The 19,780-nt window shown below is 42.4% G+C and overlaps 1 protein-coding gene across 1 annotated transcript in view; it reads right to left on the bottom strand.

Annotated features, from left to right (window-relative positions):
• COL11A1 (collagen type XI alpha 1 chain) overlaps positions 1 to 19,780 on the bottom strand; it is a 700,769-nt gene that overhangs the window by 521,418 nt on the left and 159,571 nt on the right. The window contains exons 11-12 of the mRNA XM_030205574.1: positions 18,196 to 18,258; positions 8,932 to 9,006 (exon numbers count right to left, since the gene is read on the bottom strand). Of these exons, the coding sequence (XP_030061434.1) occupies positions 8,932 to 9,006; positions 18,196 to 18,258 (138 nt within the window). The remainder of the gene's footprint in view (positions 1 to 8,931; positions 9,007 to 18,195; positions 18,259 to 19,780) is intronic.

Raw genomic sequence — 19,780 nt, 5'->3', positions numbered from 1 at the left:
TAGGATTGTATTTGGCTTTGGCATAAAGTAATTTAAATACAATAATAAAATTTAGATTTCTGGATACTGTTACTCAATGAAAACTGAAGAAAAATATTTTTGGTTTTCAACAAAACTGAAATGAATGTATATCACTGTAAATAATATTATTCAATGAAATAAAAAGTCAACCTGAATAATGGTTTACATTTTAACATAAACTTCAGCAGTGGCCCTTTTTTGTCTCTTTGCTATTTCTGGTTTCTGCCTAATAGTAGGCACCATGTTAAATAATGAGGGGGTAAGTTTGGGGCCCATAGGAAATAAGCTTTCACTTTTCCAGAAAAATATATTACAATTTATATTTCTATTTGTTCAACTATCTGAGATAAAATTATTGCGTAACAGCATTCATGATGCCATCAATGCTTAATATTCTTTGTTATTCATTAGTGTCTTATCAAGTGTTGACTGTGAATCATAAGATTCTGACAAAGAAATACTAACTACTTACAGTAACCAAAGATATGAAAACTGTTTGAGCTTAGACCAGAATCATACAGGATTTAGAATTTGATAGAAAACATGAACCTACCAAAGGCCGCCGAGAGTTGAAGCGGCCTCGCGAGACTTCAACTCTCGGTGGCCATTTTGAATCCTGAGACCGTCGCAGCAACAGGATGCAGGGCAAGGGCAGCACTCTGGGCAGGAAATAGGGGGCTCTTTCCTGCCCCGAAGAGGTCACTAGGCCACCAGGGCAGTAGATAGTAAGAAGGGGAGGGGAGGAGAATATGTGACAGGGGTGGGGCAAAAGCGAGAAAGGGCACGATGAGGATGCAAAAGGGGTGTGGTGTGGGCGGGGCAGGGGGCATGACATGTGTCCTCTTTTTCAGAGGACAAAATATGGCAACTCTAGTTGGAGGGATAAGTAATCTCTGAGTCAGGAAGCTCCAGAAGCAGTTAGAAAACTGGGACAGCTGGCCTGAACAAAGAAGAGATCATGCTCAGATGCTCAGAGGACCACTACCTCCTAGCCCAGCTGAGACAGGACAGTGGCATTGGCCAGTGGGGTGAGGAAGCCACCAGGAAGAAAATCAGGGTTGCGACAAGGGCTGTGAGACTGCCCAAAATACAGGCACCTTTGGAAAAGCCCCCGAAACCATACTTGCACTTAATGAGGAAGCTGGCCTGATCCCCATTTGAAGGCCCCTCTTAATACTGGAGAGAGCTGGGCAAACCAAGGTGTATACCTAAAGACTGGACTACCACACCCAGAGTCTTTGTTCCATTACTGGTGTCTGGCTCTTGAAGAAGTCGACATAGCAGTCCCTACAAAACTGGTTACGGACTGGACAATGAGGAGTCCAGAAATTGACCGGTTCATTTGTACTACAGAAGCTCCTTGTGACTGTGCTGAAATTGTCAGCTGCCTTCCTCGAGTAGCTGATGAGATGAGGGAGCACAATGGATGCAAGTTTACCTTCCAGGGGAGTACCTAAGTGATCCCCAGATTGAACCTAGATGGCTGGTGATAAAAAAATTGCCTTAACTACGTAGGGCAGACCACTACCTGAGACACCTGGTGTGAGATCTATAGCAACTAAGATACCTATATGTCCCCCTCCAGGTGATGAGTATGGTAGGAGCCCAGAGGGATGCTTGGATCCAGGAAGAAGCTTTTAATCGCCTGTATCCAGATCCGACTTATAGAGCTTATTCAGCAGACTTGTGCAGCAGCAGCAGTGGATGGACTGGCAAATAGGCCATTCATCAGGAAGCACTTAGTAGAAATAGTGGACAGATATCAGACTCACAAATACTACAATGTCAACTGTACTCTACCGAGTGGGGCCACAATGAAAAAGCCTGACTTAAAATGATACGGATGAGGAAGTGACTGAGTGGAAAAGAAAAAGAGAATTACTATTTCACTATTAGCTACCTGAGTAGAAAAGCAGAGGCATGTCAGAATAAGCAGCAGAGAATAATAGGTGTGAACTGTTATATTTTGTTAGAAGAGAGCAAAATCATGTATTAGGAAAAGCAAAAAAAACTAGGAGAATGTTATGTTGTTGTGTGCTGATTATATATCATGGAAATGTTTGGAATAAAATTGTTTGAAATTTTTCAGAGGGAGGAGAGTTTGTAGATCCCCTCTGAGAACAGAGAAAAAAATAGATTTCCCTTAGGGAAAAGGAGAAAGAGGAAATAATTTTTGTTTAACTGGGGGTGGGAGGGAGAGTGTGACTTCCCCCTGAAAAATGCCTCTGCTCTAGGGCAGTGGGAGGGAGGATTTTCAAGAAGGTCACTAAGACAATGAAGGCTAGGATTGCCAGACTGGTGGGTAGACATGGAAGAGGCCAGTCCATTTGTGCAGGGCCAGAAGCTGATAAAAGAGATGGATTAGGAGAGAACATAGTCTTTGGTTGCCCACCCCCACCGAGACCCAAGTACTGAGGGGGAAGCTCTGGACACCAAAGGGATGAATTTCTGCCATATCTAGCAGATGAAACTCCTGCTACAGGGCAGAGGGTGCCTGCGGGCAGTTCCCAACTTGGGAATGAGAAGGGTTGCCTGGGGGAAAAGACAGCCCAGGTAGGAGAAGTGGGAGCAGTGGAGCCTCCCTCCTGGCAGGACATTCAATGGGTTTTGGGACAGGAATACTGAACCAGACAAAACTAAAAGAGAAACTGTGCTGCTGATGTATAATGACTCTTTGCAATATTTTTAAAAAGTAAAGGAGACCATCTGAAGCTGATCTTCAACTGTTATATGCCTTACATACATAGTAAGTGACGGCTGACTACATATCAATTTGTGAGTTTGAACCGTTTTCAAGTTGTTGTTAAATAAAACCAGTTTGAAGTTTAATTCAACAACTGCTGGTTCTTCTTGAATGAGAGTGGTCTTCAGAGTACCCAGAGAAAGATTACCCATTGGTTTACCGGGATTTAGCCTGGCCTCGGCCTGCGCCCTGCTCACTCACTCAGCCTTAATCGAGGGGCAACCCAGAGGCCACATGGGGATAGACTTAATGATCAGTATGTGTATTTTGGAAGAAAGGAATGAAATAAAAGGAAGCTAGAATGGGGAGGGGGCCTACATCTAATCCTAAACCTCTGAGAACTGAACATGTTCATTGTCTGGAAAAAATTCAAAATTAATTAATTGGACTCCATGGAAATAATTGGCTAGCCTTTCTTGATTTAAAGGATGCTTGCACTCACATACCTATTAATCCAAAACACAGTTGTTTTTTTGCTCTTCAAGATCCTTGGAGATAATTTCCAATACAGAGTTCTTTCATGTGGTTTCTCAGCATGTTCAGCATCCCTTCAAGTATTCAAGAAATGTGTGGCTTTTGAAGCAGTTCACTTACATTATATGGTGATATTCATTTTTCAGTACTTGGATGAATCTCTGGTATCTGGAAGTACTGCATGTGTAGTTTCCGATTCACTCCAGACCATTATAGAAAACTTCAAGTCTTAGGGTTTGCCATCAGCATTCCAAAACCAAATCTAAACTTCAGGACTCTAATCAAGAAGATACCTGCAGCATGGGACCTTACTATAGTGCTCTCAGCTGAAGAAGCATTTGCAAACGTCCATCCTGAAGTACCATTTTACTTTATGGGGGAATTATGCACACAGTTTGTAAAAATTCTGTACACAATATTTTAAAGTTCTGCAAAATTCTGAATTGCTTATTTGTAAGGGTTTATATACAGTGCAATCCTTAAGTGCAAGGGCCTGGGACCAAAGAAATACATGCAGTTAACCGGAAAATGCACTTAACCGTTGTGACACAAAGAAGCTTGACATCTGATAAACATATGTACAGTACTGTTTATTCTTATATGTACAGTATACAGTCTCAGTTAACTGACAGGCTGGCTTGAAGTAATCAGTTATAGTCCTCTGTACATTCTTGGGTCTGTGCATTCCATAGACTACGTCTGCCAGACGGTAAAAACTGTCATAGCATGTGTGTATATCCTACTATATAAATGAAGAGTGACCGACATGCCGCACATGCGCAGAACAGTATAGCTGTTCTGCGCATGCGCATCACGTCACAGATCACTCCTGACGTGGTTAGAGGCAGGACGGACCAGCGTCACTACAGAAATCCAGAACGGCGGGGCAGCGTTCGCGCATGCGCGACACGTCAAGATCACTCCCAATGTGGTTAGAGGCAGATCGTAACAGCACCACTACAGAAATCCAGAATGCATGGGCAGCGGAGAGAACGCGAGCGAGCACGAGAGCCTTCAAAGGGATGCAGTTGCTAAGGAATGTAACAGAACATCGTTAGGAGGGGGTTCTTTGAATCTGGCGTCTTGGCGAAGAAAGCTGGTGATGTGATTGGGGAGGAATCAGCGGGTATGGACTGCAGCTGCGGGGACAGGAATCTGGACGGCTCTGGCCGCAGGCGCTGGGTCTAGCTGGCTAGGGTTGGAGGGGGTAGGGAGAAGGAGGTGATAGAGGGGGGATACAGGATTCATATACTTCTCTCTCCGCCCCCGAGCAGGCTGAGCTCCAGGAGCCAAACCCACCTGCTGCGGTCACAGGGACATAGAGGCAGGGGGAGCCTATAAACAGTCCAAGAAGGAACCCGAGGCCTGAGAGAGACAGTGAGCCGGGGCCACACGGTTACCTGGACAGAGGCAGACAGAGGATGTCACATTGGTGGGGCTATGACAGTCACAACGTTGTGGCTTAGCTCCTGGGGCCAGGGACCTGGGACTCCTTAGAGTAAGTGCAATACTGGGCTCCCTCTCCGCACTCACAGAGAAACTGGCAACAAGACCCATTAATTACAGTACTAATATCACAACACTTTATCCTATTCCATCCATCTATCTCTCTCTCACACGCTCTGTGTGTGTCTCTCTCTCACACACACACACTCTCTGTCTTTCAACTCAACTCACTCTCACACTCTCTCTCTTTCACACAGACGTGCACACACACACACTTTCACTGTCTCTCTCACACACACGCGCACACACACACATATACACACTCTCTCTTTCACACAGACGCGCGCACACACACACTTTCTCTGTCACTCTCTCAAACACACTCTCACACACACACACACACACACTTCCTCTGTCTCTCTCACACACATCTACACATTCTCACTCTCTCTCTCTTTACATTTCAGAAATAAAAAATCTTGCCCGTTTTAATCAGACACACACACGGGACATGGAGGGGATGGGAGGGGAGGAAAGAATCCTGCACACACACACACACACACACACACACACACACACACACACTCTTAACAACTGGCTATAAGGAGTGACTGACCCTCCACTGTCACAGGGACTCCTAGCACCTCTCTCACTCTCACACACGGGACACGGAGGGGATGGGAGGGGAGGGGAGGAAAGAATCGCTGGACATGGAGGGCAGGGCAGAGAGGAAAACTTGCTTACACAAGAGCCTTCCTAGGGCCCATTGGCTCCACTAGTGTGTGTGTGTGTGTGTGTGTATATATATATATATATATATATATATATATATATATATATATATATATATATATAAAATTACCCTAGCGTAGGACTGGAAATCCCTCCTGCCTTGTTCCTCAGCCTCCAGCCTCCCCAGTTCTCTCTCTTGGTCCAACTGAAGTTGTCTCTCTCCATCTAACTCCCAGCAAAACCCCTAATTATGTCCTTCCACAAAATCTTCTCCTGCATATAATGCCCCCACCTCTCATTCTCCCTCCCCCAAGCACACATCCCTACCTCTTATTCTTCCTCCCCCAGGCCACCTCCCATATCTCATTCTTTCTCCTCCCCTCTCCAGCTCCCCACCTATCATTGTATTTCTCCCCCCCCCCCCCCCCCGGCTCCCTCTCAAACTTGATTTCCCTCCACAGCAGTGGAACCCTCTCAGCTTGTTCTCTTCCCACTACAACCTCTACCTCCATGGCACAATCTCTGCTTTTTCTGCCACCTCTCCCATCCTCATAGCAAATACTCTGCTTTCTCTGCCACCCTCCCTTCCCCAAGATATTCTCTGCTTTATCTGCCCCTTCCCATCCACATAGCGCACACTGTTTTCTCTGCCCCCTCGCATCCCTATGGCACATTTTCAGCTTTTCTTGTCCCCGCCCCTGTCCCCATGGCACACTCTCATTTTGCTCTGTCTGTCCCCCCATTCCCATGACACATTCATCTTGCTCTGCCCCCCCCCCCAAATCACATTCTCACTTTGCTCTGTCTCCCTCTCATTCCCATGGCATACAGTCAGCTGACATCAAGTGTCTCCTCAGTCTCTCTCCCCCTCTCCTGCAAAGATCATGTGGCAAGAGGAGGTGGAAGTATACCGCTGCACATTGGGTTACTTCCTCCCCCTTTCCTCACCTAGACTTGATTGTTTATGTGAACCGCAGGGCTGTAAGGAAGCCCACACAGTTCATATGAACAGTCAGGTCTAAGCCAGCAGAGGAGGAAGTGACCCAATATGTAGCAGTTCACTTCCTCTTCCTCTTTTCTCATAATCTCTGTGGCAGAGGGAGAGAGAGAGACCGAGAGATCTGATGCTGGCTCTTTCACAAATTCTGTATAGCAAGTGTAGAATTCTGCACCTTCTGTGAAAATGGGAAATGCTATGCAAATTCTGCACTTTTTTTCTGGTGGTCATCACTTCCGTCTACTGTATCAATTAACTGGAAGCATTAGTGCATTACAGATTCTTTACACAGATATATAACCATGTGGTCTTGTGTACTTGTACAAAGTTCCTGCCTATAGAGGTTTCTGATTTCCACATCAGTGAGCTAGAAGTTTTGTCTCTGTTTTACTCTCCACCACATGCAAATCCACAAGACAAAATATTATATCTGATGGATTTTAAACATACCTTGCAAAGAATTAGTTCTGGCAGCAGCAGAGCATCAAAGCTGCTTGTGTTCTTTAACTCTAATATATCAGATATGTCAGTCATGAACAGAAAATTGTCCATACACCCCAGACTGTATTTCATTAAAATCAATATGTAAAACAGACAAACAAAAATAATTCCCAAAAATTGGGGGGAAATACCTCAATGAACAAAAGATGAACCAATAATTTTTACCTTATGCATATTCCTAAAAGCTGGAGCTTACTTTCTCCGCCTGCATGTCCACTTGAGCTGTGAGGACTAGGAAATGAACTGATAGTAACCCTTGGCTTGAGAGTCACCACTTGAATACTTGTAACGATCCTGTTTATCCATGAAGAAAATGTATTTGCATTTCATATAACAGTAGTTCTCCAGTGACAGCAGGATCCTACAACCCCATAATCCTTTCTATTCATGGTTGAAGCTAGCTAGAAATGGCTGTAGGGAACCTACTGTACTGGAGTGCAGGAACACTGGCACATGCTCAGAAAACCTTTCTAGAAGTTTCTGTTCTCTCAGCGAGCAGACCCAGCTGGCTGTATCCAATGGTGTCAACACTTGTATGGCTGTAGGATCCCTGCTTCACAGTTTAGAATTGCTCTGCTTGAGATTCTGTTGCTATTATGCAATGCCCACCCATTGTTGTTGAGTTCCATCTGGTTGCCATAGAGTACCCAATGAATGCAGTCCCCATTAGCAGGTTAGAATGCACTGAAGTCAGATCAACTAGACAGATGTAAAGGCAGATTTTGCAGAGGGCATCTAGACCAGAAAAGGGATGTCTACATCAGTGTGGGATCCACTCCTAAAATTGATTTGTGATCTGCGAAAGGGGAAGTGGAAATGGATGGGTTATGGCTGTAACGGAGTGTTCCTAAAATTTATATGTGTTGTTATAGAATAAAGGGGAATATACGCCTAATTTAGGTACATACATTTACACCACATTTTAGTTGGTGCAAATGGCTATGCCTAAAGTTTGGCGCGATTCCCGGGCATAAGCGCTATTTTATAAACCATGCCTAACTTTAAGCCCGGCTTATAGAATAGCGCTTTTTTGGCACCATATATAGAAACTAGCCCTAAATGCCCAATCCTTTCCATGCCCAATCACCACCCATGCCACAACCCCTGACAGAGAATTTCAGAATAATTAATGTGCAGTTTAAAGTTCCAAAACAGGTAAACTGCTGCAAAACCTCTTAAAGTGGCCAAGTGGTAGCCTGTTTCTATTTATTAACCATACATTTGCTGTTTATTGCACTGTAGTAGAAGGGCCCCTATAAATCTAATAGTCAAATTAGTTATAATATCACAAATATTCTACTTGTGTTCTTAAGGTAGGCAACTTTGTATATGAGAACTCAAGTAACATTTGAAAATTGGAAACCAAAAGGTAACCAAACAGGAAAGTTCCACAGGAACAACAGTAGAGCACAAATGAGTGGAAACAGAGGGAGGTTAGACAAACCTCAGGATCGATGGTGAGCTTTTCACATTAAATGTAAATATGAGCAATTATCATCGCATACGGTTATGTGATAACAGTTAATTTTTAAAGGGTGTTAAATGCCATTGTCTGATCATCTGTAATAACCAGCTCCTAAATAAACTATATATGAGTTAAACAATACTTTCACTATTCAATCATGTTTTTAAATTCATGCATTTTAGAATTCAGGAATCTCAGTGGAAGCTTACCAATATATACTTAGCAGTATCAGATATCAACAAGATTCAGAAAGAAATGCCAGTATAGGGCTTTTTACTATGGATATGCATTCATTAGCCCACTTTAAAATTATTAGTGTGGGCCAAAGTGATTAAAATGCATATGAACCTACAAACTAATGCATGCACAAAGTGGCCAAAAATTGGTAGAAATTTTCAAAAATTATAGGAAAATGAACCAGGTATTTTTTTCCTTCTTCATTCTCGTTTTTTACTTACCATGTTGTTTATTCCCCCTTAGAATATAGTCTTGTACTTGCAGGACTGAATAAATAATTATATAGATATTGAATTTCAAAGTATTTGTACTTACTGGTAACATTAACATGGTCCCTGGTGGACCTGGCAGCCCATCAGCTCCTGGAAGACCAGCACGCCCTGGAGGACCCTATGAGAATAAAACCATTTGTATAGTAAGCAAAGGGATCAAGTAAATGAGTATTGTATCTGGTTTGAGACAATAGCAGTTAAGTGATGGTGTTGACTTGTTCCACTTGCCATTAATGTGGCATGCCTTAGCAACCAGGTTCAGACTGAGAACTTCCAGCTGCAGCAGGCACCTCATACTTAAAGCACAGTTTGAAATTGTATATTTACGTGCTTATTTTCAGGTTATTACAGTATTCCTTTAGGGTACAAAAACCCAGCGTTTGTTGGTAGTTTCTTGGAATAGGCATCAAATACATACATTTATGCAGCCAGGAAGTTGACACCATAGAAAAGATGCAGAAACAGAGTGGACAATCCCAGGCAGGCAAGTGGAGAGATGAGAAAATAGTAGGGAAATGTGATTTTCTAGTTTTTATCCAATTTTTTAAAAAATTTCTATCGAGACTTTATAGGCATATTTTACCAATTAATAGCGCCTATCGGGGAGACTCCATCTGTCAGTCTGTCCATCTGTACTCACAAGCATAAAGACACAGCCACAGACACACACACATATGAAAACCCTCACACTTCATACAGCCCGTGTAACCCAAATGAGACACACTTTACCATGTCTTTTCACATACTTGAATAAGTTTGCAAATAAAGGAAGGGGAAACATGAAAAGCCGATCTGCAAACTCCAACATAGAAACAAAACAAGTAGATCAATTGGAAACGGGCTCTTTATTGGTGAAACACAAACCAAAATAATACCCAACACAGGCCATGTTTTGCCCACAAAGGGCTGCATCAGGGGCTACAATATAATAATCAGAATTACAAAGTAATCAAACAATAATAAATAATAAAAACAATATACACCCCGAGTTGATGCATTTATGACCTTCTTTTTCTAATGTATTATGCATGTCACATTTGGTGATGATGTTTTTATATTGCAAGTATGTCACATTTGAGATTGGCACATATTCTTGTATATTAATTTATGTTTGTCATGGTTGTCAATTAACTCCAATTATTGATTGTTGATGTTTCATTAATTAATTTATCTGCCCATTTGTCCCGGGTGCCCAAATATGAGGCACCCAACTTTTGGTGAACTATATAGAATCTGGGGGATAATGATTTAAATGGCCAAAGGTTATACATTCTGTGAGTTGGAATTTTGCTTGAAGCCTTTTGCTAGTTCCTGATGCTGTTCACATAACGGTTTTTGAACACTGGGCCTGCTGATTTCAGCAGAATCACAGAAGTATGAAAAAAATAAAGGGGTCTATTTTTAGGCTGAGTTAACTAAGTAGGAGGTGCTGCTGCTCTGATGACTGAGTCCTGGACTGAAAGTCAGTGGCACTGAATCATGGAGTCTAACTACCTTGGCATTGTCCAAGTACTGCAGGGGAGGAACAAGGGTGGAACTAAGATAGAGCCAGATGTTTCCAGGGCACCACTGATATTCAGCACTTCTGGTCATATAACTATCTGGGAAAGCTGAGCTTGATAAAATGCTGTCCTATCTTGTCTGGCCAACTACTGCGTATTGGCGCTGAATATCAGTAATATCCGGATACCTTCTGGGGCTTGCCAATGAACTGGACATTCAGCGCCAGTATCCAGGGATGGTCCAGTGTTGAATATTTGATTCTAATTCAGCCCATGATGGTCATCTTTAAGAAAACAAAACAAAACTGACTGCCATAGACTGAATATCAACCAGAAAAGGATTTTCCCCAAGGTCATACTATAATCGAGGAAAAGGGTAGCAGGAGCATCGCAAGTTCCAGATACCCTCTATGTGACATGCCCTCAACCAAGGAGGTTTTATGATAGGAGATGTCATTATGTCAAAAAGTTGAAGCCATCTCACCTGAGCAGCTGCCATATTATGTGACCCTAAACATTTGTAGATGCTATTGAAAACAATAGCAAACTTATGAGGTTTATGACTGCCTATGTATGTTTTTTTTTTCATCTGACATCTTTTGAAAGCTTCCCATATGTAACCCATGATTTTTTTTTAACCTCTAGGGCAGTCCCCACAACTAGGCCCCAAGGCTCAGGCAGAGCCAGGGCCTTTCTTAAATCTGCCCCCACATAAAGTTAGCCTCCTGCAGCTCCAAAAACAAGTCTGTCGCTCCAGAGCGCCCGCACCGCAGACCCGGCTCACACCCCAGGACCCCCCTCCCCCCCTGCAGAAGTTAAAAAAAAAACAATCTTGGGCTACATATCAGAAACTTTCAACTAAAAAAAACACACACACACATAGGTGGTCATAAACCTCACAAATTTGTTATGATTTTCAATAGCGTCTGCAAATGTTTGGGGTCACACAATATGGAAGCAAGCTCTGCCCACTGCTTTCAGCCCACAGAATGAGCAAGATAGGCTTATGACATATCCTGCCATAAAACCTCCTTGCCCCCAACTGATGTGGAACACTCCTGCCCCACCCACTTTGTTAACATGAGCACAAGGGATGCCAATAGAAAGCTTCTCTTGTGCCCTGAGCGGCCATATCGGCCGCACATAGTTTGTTACAGCCCTGAAGGGAAGAATTGGAAGATTATGAATCGATGTCTAGTGTTCAAACTGATAGTCCTTTCCTTCTATTAAAAACTGAAATAAGTAAATTCAGTGTTCTCATAATCAGAATGACGTCTTCACATTTTTCTATCAGCATTTGGCTTATGGTAACATGGTGGCATGGAAATTCAGATTCAAAATAAAATAAAAGTTAATTTTAAAGTGGTGGTCTGATTTTATAAGGAAATGATTGCAAAGTGCTCAGAGAAAATCTGATATTTAAAATTGTCAGTGTCCCTTAGGACTCAGACCTTGGGTATTTGCAAAGAACTGAAAACACATTAGTTGGAGAATTTCAGCTGAGTAAAGTTTGCATCAATCATTTCAAAATCATGTTCTATTTTTCTCATTTATATCCTAAGTAATTTAGAAGCCATATATGTGTGCAAACATATATTGGGTTGTGGGTGATGATTCAGGACAAAGATGAATGTCAAGATGTACGGTGAACAATCACTCTATCTGTTAGGGTCACTCAGAAGCAAACATTTCAGGAAAATGCTAAATTCTTCCCTAATTCCTTCATGTCTGGAGCCGAATGTCACATCAGCTAAAAAAAAGCACAGTTACAGAACACATGTTGTGTGCAAATGCTGCAAAAGCCTTAGAATTGCAATAATGGCTAGATCAATATTCTCGCTAGCATTATTTGGTTGTAATGATCTCTAAAAAATAGTTTAAAATCTTCTGGATCTTCTAGAATGTGGGACTTTTTTTTACTAAAGTGCAGTAGTTTTTACATTTACCCGACCAGGTTCAGTACATGGCACCCAATGGCTTAAAGCCCAATCCCATGCCCAAATTTGGGCACCAGTATTTATGCCAGATGAAACCTGGAGTAAATGCCAGCGCCCACATCTTGGCATGTGAATGACAGTATTCTATAACTCCCTGCACAATTTTTTGGACTGCCCATTTTTCTGTCCCTAGCCACGCCCTCTTTTGAGTTTCACGTTAAGGGATTTAGGCACTTGAGGTTATAGAATAGCACCCAGGAAGATGTACACGCAAAATCTAATTACTGCCAATTAACTGTGATAATTTATTGATAGTTAATGGCTTGTTAGCTATTAATTTGCATACACATCTTTGATCCACATGCAAATTTGGGCACACAAATTTGGGGGCCATATATAGAATTTGGGGGGCTGCGTATTAATAGCCAAAAAATGCACAGTAAATACAAATACTATGCAGTAACTGTTGGGGGGGGGGGGGGGTATCCAACACTCCCCTTGTAGGTACTGCACAGACAGCTTTCCAACCATATGTTCATGCCAAGTGCAATTAATATGGATGCACCTAATGCCACCTCTTGTGTTGGTATGAAGTGCATCTATACTAAATGCACATTCGACAGCATATGCTAATTACTGTACATGATTGCAATGTGCAGTTCATGCCCAATCTCTGTCCATACCCCGCTTAGTCCACACCCCATCCCATACTAAGCAGTTAGCCTAGGATTTTTACCACATTGGATGTTTTAGCAAATGGCAGTCACTAGCACTCACTTATGCTAACTGCTTAGCCTACTTTAGTAAAAGAACTGCTATATGAATAATCCTCAACTTTTTGTTTTACCAGGTATTGAAGGACTCAGGAGAGAAGGGATAATAGATGGTATGGACGGGCAGACTGGAATGGCCATATGCTGGCCGATATTCAAAGTGATTTAAGCAGGCAGGAGAAGCTCCTGCCTGCTTAAATCGACTGTGGCCACCTTCTTCCAAATATTCAGTGGCTCTAAACCGGGTAATGCCGCTGAATATCACCTCTGACCACACATTAAAAAAATGGGCAGGTCAGGGGCAGTAAGGGGGCAACGTTTTGGAGGGGTCTGCAGTTACTTGGGTGCTGGTGATATTCAGTTCCAGAACTCGCATAGCTAAGCCAACAAACTTAGGACAGGACTACAGCAGTCCTAATTCTCCCCACTTAGCTATGCGGGTGTCAGCACTGAATATCAGCCGGCGTCTACATAACTGTTCTTTAACTTTAAATGAACCCTGATTCCCCTTTACAGACTCCAAAAATAGCTTCCCTTTCCTACCCCCTTCCCCCAGCCTATGAGAATCAAAGCCCTCTTCACGCGGAATGAGCCCCCCCAAGATCTAGGTAGACACCTCAGGCCTATCTGTTTCCCTGGTGGTCCTAATAGGGGCACTGGGGGCAGGAATGAAGCCCCTCACTCATGCCCCTTGCAGCTGGCCTCTGTAAATGGCTGCTGCAACCTCTCGCGACAGCTCTAAGTACAGTGAGCTGTCACAAGAGGTCGTGGCAGCCATTTACAGAGGCCAGCCATAAGGGGCAGGAGCGATGGGGCTTCGCTTCTGCACCTAACTCCTCCACTAGGACCACCAGGGATACAGGCGAACCCGGTGGGGGTGCTCGGAGTGTTTGGGGTTGGCTTGTTCCAGGAGGGAGGGCTTTAATTCTCACAGGCTGGGAGGAGGGAGCTTCTTTTAGAGACTGGTTGGGGGATCAGGGCTTCTTTAATGTTAAAATACAGTTATGTGACAGTTATGTGTGTGTCCCAGCCGATATTTAGCCAGGGTCCATATAACTGTCTTAAGATGGCCTCAGCTGAATATTGGCCAAGATTCACATAGGTCTCTGGCGGTCATACTCATCAAATTTAGCCCTCAGTATTCAGTGTCATTGCCCGGACATGGCGGGCACTGAATATTGGGTGCTAATCTAGCCAGCAACGGTAAGCGTTTAAAAAAATGCTGACTTGGCTGAATATTGGATGGATGGTCTTTATCTACTGTCATTTTCTATGTTTCTGCATATTCTCAGTGTTAACCTGCATATTTTATAGCAGACCTGTGTGCAAACTTAGTTGACATGTCGAAGCTTCCCCTATACAGAAAGTTGTCTATTTCATCTGCTTGTCATATGTTTAATATATAAGAGGCAATTCTATACACTGGTGCCTAGAGGTAGGCACCACTTATGTGTTTCAAAGGTGCTATTAATTGACATGTAGGTACCTAAGTACATTAGATGCTGTTCTATAAGGTAGCATCTAAGTGCCATAGCACCTAACTGCAAATGAGCACATAAGTGTAGGCGGAACGTGGGCGTATCTTCCAGGTATGCGCGAAGTTTATAGAATACTATAAACTATGCACTTCACTTGGTGCACCTAGATGTGCCAAACTTACACCTGCCATTGACATGGCCTAAGGTGGTGCACCTAAACATGGGCAAACTAGTTCCAATTTACACCAGTATTCCATAACGGAATCTTGGCACCAGAAATGCCGTTATAGAATTGATGCAAAGCACACTGCATTGGGGTGTCTAGACCAAGAAGCCAGTTTATAGAATTGCTGCCATAGTGGTTTGAGTAAATATAAGAGATATAGTACAAAACACCCTATTTCCATTTAACAACAAAATGCAGCATAACATGAGAGCCTACACTACAGTATACAATCCCTTCCTACGATTTCATTCCTCTTCTAAATGTATACTTAAAATATACAGAGGCTGTACTTGCAATATGATAGTATCTCAGTTTTCCTACTCAAATACACATCTTAGAAACATATGGAACTAATCTGGACCAATATATAGAGGCTCTGCTTTTCCCATGGGTCAGTAGTAAAATCTGTCTAAATAAATTAAGGTCAAGAGTCAGATAGCGATTTTAAGGCTATAGACACAAGTCTTTTTTTTTCCGGAAAATACAAACTTGAATCAAAAACAGAGAACAGCTCTACTATAATTAAGGCATAGAACTGCTGGGACAAGATATTTGATATAGTTCCATTTTGGGATATAGTTTAAAATAAATGATCTGGAAACAGAAAACGGAGCTCAGCCTCTCGGTTTTCCTCTTTCTTCTCTTTTTCCACCCTATAACCCTAACTATCTATTAAGTGCCTCTGGTGCAGTAGCATTGACATAATTACATAGATGGCTAGGTTGAAAGAAGACCAGAGGTTTTCCCAAGTTCAGCCTCTTTCTTAGTTATCAAAATTAATGCAACAGGAATAAGAGAAAGAGGGAGACCAAAGGTCTACCGGGCATTTTTTTGTTTGTTTTAGCATAGGATTCATTTAAACTATGATATGATTATGATAATTATTTAACTCTTGTTTATTTTGTGGCCCTTTTACTAAGCTGCAGTAAAAGGAGGCCTGTACTAGTGTCAGCATGTACTTTTGACGCTTGCTGAGGCCCCCTTTTACCACAGCAGGAAAAAGGCTGTCTCTTTTTCTTGAAAAGAAATGGCTGTGCGGTAAGTGAACCACTTACCGTGCAGCCGTTTCGGGGGGGGGGTCACATACCGCCACCAATTGAGGTGGCGGTAAGGGCTCCTGCGCTGACTCGGCGGTTACCAGGCAGTGATTACCACCGGGTAAGCATCAGAACTACAAAAATAGAACATTTTTTGTAGTGCCGGAAATGGCACACGCTGCAGGAGCCCAACGGTAGTTCCTGTTTGGCATGGAGTAAGCTCACGGTGGGCATACCGCTGCTTCGTAAATGGGCCCCTTAGTTAGGGGCTCTTTCACTAAGTCACGCCCAAAAGTGACCTGCGCTGGTTTAGGTGTGTGTTTTAGATGTGTGCTGGTCCATTTCCTCAGCGTGCCTGGAAAAAATGCATTTTTTAATGTTTCGGAAAATGGACGTGCAGCAAAATTAAAACCAACGCACGTCCATTTTAAGGCTGAGACCTTACCGCCACCCATTGACTTAGCAGTAAGGTTTCACATGCTAACCGGGTGGTAAGCATCCAGTGTGTGCCAATTGCTGATTACCGCCTGGTAAGCGCCACGCAGTAGAAAATAGAAAATATTTTCTACCGCATGTTTTGGAAATGCGCCAAAAATTGAGTTACTGCCCAGGACATCCAATAGCCAGGCAATAGTACCAATTTTATGCATGTTGGACATACATAGGCTCCTACATGCCTTAGTAAAAGGGTTCCTTAGTTAGTTGTATAATCTTGATATACAGCCAATCCTGCACTAGCACATCAAGATGGCTTAAAATACAATTAAGCCAGAAGGAGGGGGATAGTGAGAGAAAGAGGTAAGGAGGGAAAGAAAGGAGGTGGGGGAACAGAGGAGTTCTCTCTATGTCATCATATACACACACATACTTACACACTATACATCTGGTCTGAACAATGTACATTGCTGCTGGCTAAGAGACTTGAAGGGTATACTCTAAGTTACCACTCCTTCAACTAATAGGCAGTCCTGATGGCTATATTCTCTCTCTTTCTAGAACTGTATATGTGACTGTGATTTTAAACTGTGATTTGCTCCAAATTGAGAGCACTTCTGAACAAGAATTTTCATCCGGAATTAAAGAAGCTTATCTGTAGTCTAGGCATATGCATAGATCTAAAATAAATCTCAGCCTTGTCAGAGTCCTTATACCTCCTCTAATGTGTTCTTAAAATTTGGTGTAGAACAAATACCAAAACAGATGTATTGGAGAGGCAGGTAAACACACAACTCTGTTCTACTAAGGGTTAACTATGACTTTAGCCAAAGTTTTGACTTGGCATGAGTGGATAGTACTGCTGTTTTAAGTATGCTGAATTTATATTATGGATAATTTCTAAGTCATTTTATCACGTTATGGATGAGCTATCAATATTTCTGCTATATAATGTATAAAAATGCTACAGCTATGAGCCTTGGTCCCCTGCCTAGACTTTGGTTCAGGCTCTAAAATGAGGGAAAAGCTTACAGGCCTGTGTGACTCTTGCTTGAACTCCCAGTGTTGGAGCTCTAAAGAGAACAACAGGAAACACAAAGGTGGGGGTCCAAAGGACAGAGTGACATTGTGTTCAGCCATGGTATGAGAAAGGAAAGGTGTAGCTGGATGCAGGGTCTTGCTTAAGATTTGTGGCCAAGCGAGCTAAAGACAAAACCATGTTAGCAAGATAGAAGCTACTCATTAGTATGAGCCAATCAGTGGTAACCATGACATTAGCATAGATCCAATCAGGTATATCTATTGTCATATTATCCATATCCTGAGGGCACCTATAAAAATCAGGGTATTTCCTGGTTTGAGCTAGAGAGAAGGGTTGCCACTCTCTCTCTCCAAGGGAAACCAATGTGACCAGCAGAATTGACAAATTACCTAATTGCTTTCCCTTGTAAAACCTTCAATTGGTAAAAGAAATTATAAACGACTAAGATTCAGATAGCACCTGTTTGCAGCTGGATTATTATATTCCTATAATTAATTGATTGTACGTGCCTGTTGTCAATCACTGATTTGACTTGTATCTTGGCAAATAAACTCCTCATCCCAAATGATGTTCTGTGGACTTCACTTTATGATCAAAGGCTGTAAATATAAATGTTTTTGCTGTATCAGGCTATCTTTTGCTGCATTGTATAACTTGTAATCTAAATCCAGTTTGTCATAAGGCTGGTATCTTTTCCTTAGACCTAACGTCTCTCTTAGTGGCAATTCCTTTTAGAACTTCACAACTTCTTGATTACCTCAGTACTAGTGCTATTTAGAGATGGAGTCAGATTTGAGGTCTCTGAACCCCTCATATTAAAACAATAATCAATAGCCTAGTGCTTACAGACCACTGAAAGTAATCTACATGGACTTACCCTTTCACCAGCATCACCAGAAGGGCCAGGGGGACCTTGTGAACCTGGAGGACCCATAAGACCCTAAAGAAAAAAAACATTATATAATATTTGTTAAAATTCAGTTAACCACTAAATGAAACAAAATTATTAAGATCTCTCATATTCATTCTGATTTACTACTGACATTTCTGAGGAGAAAGCAGTATGTAATTTATAAAATCTCCCTTAATGGTGCTCCTCCCACTACCCTGAAATTAAGACACATTCCACACAGACTCAGAATTAGTTAATTCTGACTTTGGTAAATGAGACAACAATAGCTGAATATTTATTTTAAGTAAAAGTCAATAAGCAAGATTTTTAGGGCTCCTTTTACAAAGCGGCGCTACCGATTAGCATGTGCTGACTGTAAAGAAGCCCACAGGATCTGAACGGGCTTCTTCGCATTCAGTGGACATAATTGATAGTGCTGCTTTATGAAAGGAGCCCTTAATGTGAATACAGCCCACAACACTGCAGAATGGAGTCAGAAAATGGAGTTTTGGGCACAGGTTTTCAGTAAGCTGCTCTTGTAACATATGTGCTTTAGATAAAAGGGAAACAACCCACATTTTTTCATGTGGAAATTAGCAGCTGAAAAGTATGTATGCCAAATGAGTTTCCATAATATTTGCTCTTTATATGTGTAGGTGGCTTGCCAAGGGCAAAATATGATGAGTAAACTGAAAATTCCCTGGACATGCATTCTTTTTGTCCCAGGATGCTCACAGATGCACTCAAAACACCCATTTTTAATTCAGCTAAAAGTTTGTCACAGTGGCGTAGCCATGGATGGGCCCTGGTGGGCCCAGGCCCAACCACTTTGGGTTCAGGCCCACCCAGTAGCAGCACACCTATGATGTGGCTGGCAGGGATTCCCAAGTCTCAACAGCTGAAAACTCCCAACAACTGCCCCTGCTGCATACCTTGTAAATAGCAGATCTTCGCCTGCAGCAAGAAGCAGCTGATACATACTGCTCGAACCGGCCCCACAGCCTTCCCTCTGACGTGTTCCCACCTATGTGGAAACAGGAAGTTGCATCAGTGGGAAGGCTGTTTGGTCAACATGAGCAGTGTGTATTAGTTGTTGCTCGCTGCCAGTGGAAAAATATTATTTAAAAGGTATGCAGGAGAGGGGGGATGTTTGAGAGACCATATGGCATGCAGGTGAAAATCATCTGTGGGATGGGGCAGGGTTCTTCTGCCCACCCATCTTGGGCCCAGGCCCACCCAAAATTGTGTGTCTGGCTACGCCCATGGTTTGTCAGATACATAGCATACATATTCTATTAGACACATTTGAGAAAGAAAATTCACGTGACTAAGTGCCTTTGAAAAATGCCCTCTTCAAAAACAATTAGGCAGAACTAAAATAAAAAGTATTCCCTCTCGTTCTGAGTAGCAGAAAGAGCCAAAAATGAAATGCATGAGAAGACAAATAAAATAAACAAGAAACGATAAAGAATTAGGAATACAGTAAACAATAAAGAAACAACAACACTACCAAGGAAAAGCAGACTGATACTTAGAACAGTGTAGCTACTGTTGACATTTTAATTAAGAA

Source organism: Microcaecilia unicolor, chromosome 6 (genome assembly GCF_901765095.1).
Source record: "Microcaecilia unicolor chromosome 6, aMicUni1.1, whole genome shotgun sequence".
NCBI lineage: Eukaryota > Metazoa > Chordata > Amphibia > Gymnophiona > Siphonopidae > Microcaecilia > Microcaecilia unicolor.
The sequence above is the reverse complement of the archived record's forward strand: the minus strand, read 5'-3'. Positions and strand labels throughout refer to the sequence as shown.